Source organism: Pollicipes pollicipes, unplaced genomic scaffold (genome assembly GCF_011947565.3).
Source record: "Pollicipes pollicipes isolate AB1234 unplaced genomic scaffold, Ppol_2.1 Scaffold_3447;HRSCAF=4054_pilon_pilon_pilon, whole genome shotgun sequence".
NCBI classification, from domain to species: domain Eukaryota; kingdom Metazoa; phylum Arthropoda; class Thecostraca; order Pollicipedomorpha; family Pollicipedidae; genus Pollicipes; species Pollicipes pollicipes.
Window position 1 is genome coordinate 19,967,072 of NW_023596297.1, and position 8,721 is coordinate 19,975,792.

Genomic DNA, 8,721 nt, shown 5'->3' on the forward strand with positions numbered 1-8,721 from the left:
GCACCATCATCCTCTGGTAAACGACCAGCATCTAAGATAAGTGTTAACCTCACATTCATTTTAATGATAGCACGGCTTAGCCTGAAATTTAATAAACGTTTATGAATCATTTGCATCAGCTCTTATTGCCGAATTCACCGGTTGCCATCAGACATCGTTGAGAGTGTTCCCTGAACAAGCCAAAAGCCCTGCATTTGATGCTGGTCTTACGCTCTGGCCGGACGGCTAACCTCCTGGTAGAAGACACGCAGCGCCTTCTCGTCCGGCTCTGTGACGGGGCAAAAGACTTGGTAGAGCGCCGTCATCCTCTCGCGGTATGTGCTGACGTTGCCAGAGCAGAAGTCCTGCATCATCTGCAGCAAGCCGTCGGCCACATCGCCTGCAACGGGCGGCGGCGGTAGGAGGCGGCGGTCAGAGGAGCGGTGGAGCGGCCCGACACATGATGGGCTCAGCTGGGCCGGCTGCAGCCACGTCAGACTGAATCAACAAAGGCTGTCTGCTGCCCGCGCAGATGACATGGGAGTTGGGAGACCTAACGACAGAGTACACGGCGCCGGCGACAGTCGTTGCCATATCGACACGTCCTGTTGGCCGCGCCCAACACAGCTGACTCCAGCCCCATCTGCCTGAGGCTCGGGCGATAGACAGATCTGGGGGAGGGGGGAGGGGGGGGGCGCTGGTCTCGCTTACTTCCAGTCTTCAGGTAGCGCAGCGGCGGCTCTGCCAGCCAGTGCAGCAGCTCCCGGACGGTGCCGCAGCGGAACTGGCTGCTGGAGCCCAGCCGGAGCGCGAACCCGCGGCCAGAGGTCACCAGCAGCCGGGCCACGTGTCGCCTGGGCACAGAGCAGGCACGGTCGCCGGTCAGGGCCAGGTTGCGGCCAGAAACAGCACAGGACCCTGAACAGCGATGGCCGGTGCCACGCTGACCGTCAGCCAGGTTTACGCCCGGATGGTGTGACCGTGCCCCGGACGTTCGCTGGGCGATGGCAATCTAAAGACTTCACTGCGCGCTGGCGTGTCGCACGCGGTGCGTGGGCTACAGACCCGGGCTGGAGCCGGATGCTGCCGGAGTCGGGCGTCCTCCGCCCCAGGGCCAGCAGAACCGGGCCCGGCTGGGCGTCGCTCCAGCAGTACGCGGTGGCCACGACGGCTCCCCTGCGCTCCGGCGGCTCCGACTCCGGCTCCGGCTCGGCGGGAGCCGGCCCCGGCCCCGGCCCCGACTCTGGCTCCGGCTCCGGCACCGGCTCCGGCTCCGGCTCCGGCGGGGCGGCCAGCGACAGCGTGCCGCTGGCCAGCACGGACGGGTCCGCGCCCGGAGCGCTGTCCCCGCTCTGCGTCACGGCGCTCCGGCCAGTGCGGACGCTGTGGTCGGTTGGCGACAGCGACTCGTCTGTCTGACGGTCAGCGACAGGGACCGTCACATAGTGACCGCCATGGCGTGGGTTGTTCTATGAAACGCACGGCCAAATACTTCATTGTTTCCAGAAACTCACTAAAAACATTAAAGGTTTTGCTATAACTATAGTAACAAAAGAGTTTCTCCACATACCAGTTCTAGCACGAACTGCCTAGCTCTAGCACATGGCTTGAAACGGGGAATATGACATCTAAACTGGTTGGATGACACCTATTCTCGGGGCATCCACATAGACAGTATTTTTGAAGCATTTTAAAATGCCACAGAAAATAGTTATTTCACGCCATAAATCACCGCGACCATGTCATCATTTACAAAACTGTATGCCAGCTTTATGCTCCTGTACCAAAACTCTGTCATGCAATACAGTGGGAAAGAAAATCAGAGGCAGCATCGGGCCTGAACATTATAAACCTATTCCTGGCGGAGGGCTTCACTTTATCGCCGAGCTTCGGCGTACATGGCGCCCATCGGGCCTGAACATAATAATCCTATTCCTGGCGGAGGCTTCACTTTATCGCCGAGCTTCGGCGTACATGGCGCCCATCGGGCCTGCACATAATAATCCTATTCCTGGCGGAGGGCTTCAATTTGTCGCTGAGCTTCGGCGTACATGGCGCCACGAAGGCGCAGGGGCTCCAGGCATCAGTGATTAGGTGCGGGCATGTAGGCAGCACAGATGGCGGAGCATTGGAGCCAGGGTAGTGATGGACTGGCTAAAAATCAATGTGCGTCGCATTTCGCCGGGCCTGTATTGATCGGCTGAAGAGGCTGCAAAGGCATGATAGCCGTTGGTAACTTGGCTGTGCAGGCCGGCGAACGTGTTGAGCCAAAGGTTTTCACTGCAGTACGGTTGGAGCAGTCGCAGGACAGTCAGTGGTTAAAGACCAGCAGCTCAGGGTCTGGCTGGGTCTGAGCTGGCCGTCTGGGCGCCTTCTCACCCCGATGGGCGGTTCAGGAGTCGTAGGTTCGGGTGGAGGTTCGGGGGGCGCAGTGTGCAGATTCAGGTAGATCACGGAGCTCTCCAGGCTGTCCAGGACTGAAAGCTTTCGTCAAGGAGTGCGACTGACCGATGTACGAGTACAACGCCGTCTACGAAATCTACGAAGTCTACGTGTACGTCCCATGAAGCTGTCTACGTTGGGCTATATGCAGACATTTCCGACTAAATTTAGCAAAGCGCGCACAAGCACTGACCCTTGGTCAATTACATGATACGTCTCCCCTGTTCCTGAGTCTCTGTTCCTGGAAAGTACGTGCAATCAATTCTCAGGCTGCCATGGTCGCCGAAAACGGTGCAAGCATCTTCATCAGACTGCAACCCGGACCGGTGACGGTGGGTGACGTCACCGACCGTACATCTACATCACACTGCAGCCCGGACCGATAACCGACGTTCACTGGCTGGATGACGGTGGGTGACGTCACCAACCGTACATCTACATCACACTGCAGCGCGGACCGATAACCGACGTTCACTGACTGGATGACGGTGGGTGACGTCACCGACCGTGCATCTGCATCACACTGCAGCCCGGACCGATGACCGACGTTCACTGACTGACTGACGGTGGGGTAACGTCACCGGCCGTACATCTACATCACACCGCAGCCCGGACTGATGACCGACGTTCACTAGCTGGCTGACGATGGGTGACGTCACAGACCGTGCGCGGGCCGGCGCGGCGATACTGCCCGCGGCAGGCGGCGGCAGGATACAGAGGTACAGTGGCTCGGTGTGGTCGACTCGCCGCAGGCTGTGCTCGCTGTCCGAGTGGCGGCTGTTGGTCGACATGCGGCTCTTGCCGCCCGTGCCCTTCTCCTTGTCGCGGCCGGTACCGACGGTGGCGGGCGCGGCCGCCGGTGCCAGGTCGGAGAGCACACACTGGTGCCGCAGCGCTGACGTCGAGTAGAACAGGTGGAGCCGGCTGCTGGCGCCCGGCACGAGTTATGCTGACTGCGTCACATGCTGGCGGTGATCAAACGAGCTGGTGTTTGACTGTTTTCGTCTCACATGCGATCGGAAACTATTACAAGCACCTTGCATTGCGCGCCATGAAGCTCCAACACAACACTCTGATGCACATCTAGAAAATGCCAACTTTTCACTTTACTGTTTGTTGCTAAGTAACAGACTGATGCTTTTTGAAACCGTATTCAATTTTTGACACGGAAAACAATCAATATTGGTTTTTGCAGTGGCAAGAGCTGTAAATAGCTTACAAATGTATCAGTGCTTCTTAGTTTTTAATCTAATGAGTTTCATAAACTATCAGCATCAGCGTCACTGTCAGAGATTATAGAAATGAATGCTTCGTCGAGGATGGTATGCATCACTGTTTTCTGCACATAGCGTGGTAGCTAATCCGTCCCATGTTCGCAAAACAAATAAAAGAGGTGGAATAATTGACTCGGCTGACGCTACTTGTTGACTCCGACACCTATGCTCCGTTGACTCCGACACCTATGCACCTATGCCGACTCCGAGACACTACTGTTTTGAGATAAAGACATTTTCGTGAGTTACTAAGTGCTTTTGCCAAGAACACTTCGCATATAAAGACAGATTTAGAAGACAGTATTAATCGCCTTATTCCTCGAACGGAAGAATGGAGAGATAGAGTGATATTTCAGCTACATGCCTCTATGGAAACGAATATCGGCAGTGACTACAAAATCGGCATCCGGTTCGAATCGGATCGGCAGGTAATTTTTAATTTGCTACTGTTGTTCGTCTCCGTAAAGGCATGCACCCAAAATGTCACACCTATCTCTCCAGTCTCCTGTTTATTCTACGGGAAATAAGTTATTTATACTGTCTAATCTGAGGACATTTTCATCAAAGTCATCGGTTTCTTGGACTTCCGCTGTCACATTCTACTCCTTTCAGGATGGACGTCGCCGTCGTGGGGTGGCCCTTGTATTCAAGATTGACGCTGCCTATAGTGACGTCAAAGCTCAGTCAAATGGGCGCCGGCGCAGTGGTGTGTGCTGAAGGGCTTAAGAGCCTACAGTGATTTACATCAGACGACGATGTTGACAACGACTGCTGTATGTCGTACCCAGTGCAAACACGCAGCATGGGAGGCACGTTGGTAACCTGCCTGAAAGTCTTGCAAAATTCGTCCATGTGCATCCAGGTTTTGGTTTCTCGCGTGTTGGCCATGATGATGGAAGGCGCCGACGGTGACATGGCCCGACCGCGTGGCGACCGGGGCGCAGGCTGAAATAATGCCGCCACATCGGAATGAAATAATGACGTCAAACCACAAAACTCGCGGCATGTTGTGTGAGAGCGGGATGCCGAGCTATCAGCCAGGATGTGGGAGGCATGCGATACGTGCTTGGCATGCTGAAGCAGGTGAACCGAGGATCTGGCCCACTTCATTACTCAAATATTCGCGCGCATGAATGCACACGCAACATTTATATGGGCGTGTAGGAACAGGCCAGTGGTGTCATTTCCGACCAAGATGCTTTTAAAATACAGGGTATTCGTTCAGCATTTTACAGATATGAACGTGGGCTATAGATGGAAACTTATGCATACAAGATGTAGTTAAGTAGGGGTGGGGATAGCTAGCTAACCTTGCCTCACCTCCGCCTTTATATTTATTCTGCACATAATTACGCAATAACATGTTGGGAGTAAATCACTAATCTTTGCTTATAACATTCAAACTGTGGCCCGTCTTTTTTGCATTCTTACTGAATGGTACAATGTCTTATCCCAGGGTTACCGGTTGGCATAAGGACTGCGTGTGCGAGGGTTTCGCTTTCGGTTTCGCTTGTCGCTTGGCTTTGCGATTGGGTAAACTTGGCTTGCCACTGGTCACGGAGTCTTGTACCGTTTGATCCTGTGTGCTAGGAACAGACGCAGGGACATCCTCGACCTGTAATTTTTCAAAACATCTTTCAAAGGGTGAAGAAATTACTTTTTCGAACGCAACTAAATTTGGGTTACTCGGCCTGGGCCAGGTAAGGAAGATCAGGTCTAGCTAATGCTAGACCTGATCTTTTCTTTAGCCACGTTTAATTCAGGGAGATGCTACATGTTAAGAGATGAAGTATAATACGTGGTTTTTCAGACCCCGGTTACATTACCACATAGCTACCATAGTCTAATATCTAATAACGGTATACTTAAGGATTTTGCTTGAGTGTAGTAGCATGATCCACATGTAGGAAATAACTGTTACAATTTTGTGGTCGGATGCTTGGCCCGTGGTGTTTTTTTTTTAACTGCCCCGAATTGTTGAGACCAGATCTGTGCGGATCTGATGTTTGACTCTTGTCTATTGGTTCTTCGTCCAAGTCGAATGGCTTGACCGAGAGCAAAGACCGCAACATGGTTATCCAAGTTTTGCATATCAACTCACTTATAAAGTATGTTTTAGTGCATCATAAGTGCGCATGATTTTGTATTGGTGCAAACTGAAAGATACTGGGTATTTTTTATCCATATGAAATGTTTTATCCAAATAACAGTTTCCACCATGGACTCAGGTGCTGAAAAGTTTCCTGATGTTTAAAAAATTGCTTTAAAAACGGAACGAGCCTCTTTATGCACGTTTGCCCTTCAGTCCATGCCTTTAGTTCACTCAAAGTCTGGGATAATACTAGGCTCGGAAACGGTACGAATCGCTCGAGGGCGTCGGATGTTCACCGCAACGTTGTTTACATCGGTATCGTGTGCTGTAAGATGGGTTTGAGGATCAGTCAGTTCACCAGAGCTCCCACGACGCTATTCACCAGAGGCATGTTTAGGTACGAACGCCCTTTAAGCGCGTTTACCTTTGAATCGGGTCGCTGCCAGGACGTATGAGTCTGTTTTGTCGCCTCTGCGCCATGCATGCCACTGATTTCTTTTGTAAGGTTGGAAAAGTTTCGGTGGGAAGAGATCTGGCATCATAACCGCCCGTACAAGCATGGTCTTGCTAATAGCCGCAAACCGCAGTTTTATCAACATATGCGTCTTTTTGCGCCCTTTACAAGCATTATTTTAGATATGTACAACATCATTTCTAGACGAAAATGTGCATACAAATTATGTCGTTAGGGGATAGAAGCTGCCGAATTTTTAAGCTCTGTTTAAAAGTTTCGCCTCGTAATCCATCATTAAAAACGGAAAACAGCTATCGCCTGAAGGCAATCACAATTTTGTTCACGTAACAAAGTTGCGGTCAGTCACAAGAATGCGACCGTTTGCCATAAAAACAAAAAGCCTCGGCGACATAGGCCAGAACTAGGTTGGTACACTCATTAAATGACTGCACTAAGAGCGACCACGACTTTTCAGTTTCGATTTGCCGATTTTCGATCAAGCAAATGCGACACCTCATCCGAGAATTAAAACATGGTGCATCAGAATAAAAAACTCAGCAAACGACGGCCACCATTGTAAACGCCAAGTCGCAGGGCCGGTCAAACTCCAGACACTTTTTCCTTTTGGTGTCCACTGTCGAGCGTGCGTCAGCCGGATTCGCTCACTGTTTCCCCGGCCACGTCGGAGGAGAGGGCGGTGGCTTCAGAAAGCTCGATTTCACTGGTCCCAGACGCGACCTCTGTACTGGACGGGGTCAATGACCCGAACAGTTCAAGCAGCGGACTATGCACTTCCAGCATCTGAATAGGCCGAGGCGGATCTGAGGCAGAACAGACTCGGGTAGATAATATAGTGCAGGGGACACCAGTGTTTTTAAAATAAATTTTTCTCGCGTTAACAGGGGTATTACATGCGTGCTTAACATTCATTTTGCCTGAACATGCGATAGGATAATCAACCCTACGAGCATTAGCGCTAATTGGAAATATAAAATAGGAATTGTTCCTAAATTACATAAATTAGCTCTTGGTCATGGAATTCAGAAGTCTTTCCTTTCGACAATTTACTGGGAGTGACGGAATAGGTGTGATGCATGCTAAAGGTGTCTTCAACAGCCACGTAACTGTTCAAGTGCTCAGAGGCAGACCAGTGAGTGTTTGTACACCGACTGTGGACGCACTGGTGAGGTCGGGATCCCACAGGTAGCGGCCGCACGTTCTTCCAGGGCGGCGTGGGCGGCCGCGGCGCCGGCCGCTGCAGCGGCACGTCCCGGAAGCGCGACACCAGCACCAGGTGGGGCGTGTCCGCGCCTCAGCGGCACCTCGGCCGGCGCGCAGGGCACGTCCTGCGGCAAGACCGCGCCTGTGGTCAGGACGCCGCCACGTCCCCCGCGACCGGCGACGGGCAGGCGCGCGGCCGACCGCGGGGAAGCGCGGCGAGACCGCGCCGTGGTCAGGATGCCGCCACGTCCCCCGCGACCGGCGACAGGCAGGCGCGCGGCCGACCGCGGAGTAGCGCGGCGGGATCGCGCCGTGCGGCCGGGCGGTTCTCTCTGGGGATATGGTAATTTGGTGAAGTCAAATAGAGGAATTCATCATCGGCTGGTGACGCTCAGCAGCGTTCTCTTGCCCACGAGCTGAGTTTTGCAAAGTAAATTGCGGACTGTGGAGGGGTGAATGACGGAACCTGCCCTCCAAGTACGCAAAAGGACATGTTCCTCCCCAAATTTGCATCACCTTTTGTCAAACGTAAAGGGGGTCACCACTGAATAACTGCACCCCTGCTCTCGCCTTTTATCATACACACCTGTGCATCTTCCATCATAGCGAGCACGAATGGTTTCTTTCGCAGAAGCGTCACTGATTCGGGCTCCTCAAAAACTTCATCAGGAGGTGGCTGGTTGATCGATTTTTTACCTTTCCCTTTCTCGAGTTTTCCTTTCTTTTCGTTGCTGGCGTTTGCCACTTCCCTGAAATATGATTCATGGTGCTTGCATAGCATCACATAATGTGCCTGACCCTTACGACCCTGTAAAATCCTGGTCCTGAGAAACACCGAGCTGGGAATCTTGAAAGCTATTGCATTATTATGGAGCTAATGCTATACCATCTGCGTGCAAGCATGACAGAGCGGCAACAAACTGCACAGCGGAGTATTTGTTTAAAGTGTCCGCGCAAGTGGCCAGCTCGACCCCGTGCTCTGCGTTTCGGTGCATATACGCAACTCATCAAATTAACCTCAATGAAAGAAACGGACCAGGGATGCAGAATGCTACTGCCATAAAATAGACGAGGTGACGAGACGCGACACAGTATATGGAAGATTAATTGCTTTTTTCCGTCCAGGTTCCACATGTTGTAAAATACGAGGTCACAGATGCCTGTCCGTGCCCACGGGGCGGTGCGGACCTGGCTTGACCTTGCCAGCGGCCTGATGCGGCGCCGAGGGCACCGGCTGCGGCGGCGGCGGCGGCGTCTGC

At 52.7% G+C, this 8,721-nt stretch overlaps 1 protein-coding gene across 1 annotated transcript; it reads right to left on the minus strand.

Annotated features, from left to right (window-relative positions):
• Nucleotides 1–807: 807 nt before the first annotated feature.
• Nucleotides 808–8,063, minus strand: LOC119092261 (uncharacterized). The gene is made up of 9 exons (XM_037215232.1): nucleotides 8,049–8,063; nucleotides 7,533–7,587; nucleotides 6,908–7,062; nucleotides 5,158–5,310; nucleotides 4,522–4,640; nucleotides 3,137–3,345; nucleotides 2,359–2,456; nucleotides 1,286–1,394; nucleotides 808–833 (listed from the first exon to the last, which is right to left on the minus strand). The coding sequence occupies exons 1-9, from the start codon at nucleotides 8,061–8,063 to the stop codon at nucleotides 808–810; spliced, it is 939 nt and encodes a 312-aa protein (XP_037071127.1).
• Nucleotides 8,064–8,721: the final 658 nt, after the last annotated feature.

What these genes read in the sequence shown, in the direction of transcription:
- LOC119092261 (XM_037215232.1), bottom strand. An exon ending in CTCCTGAACCGCCCATCGGG is followed by an intron (nt 1,395 to 2,358) that starts GTGAGAAGGCGC and finishes GCTGACCGTCAG; the next exon opens with ACAGACGAGTCGCTGTCGCC. An exon ending in CCCGTCCGTGCTGGCCAGCG is followed by an intron (nt 834 to 1,285) that starts GCACGCTGTCGC and finishes CTCTGTGCCCAG; the next exon opens with GCGACACGTGGCCCGGCTGC.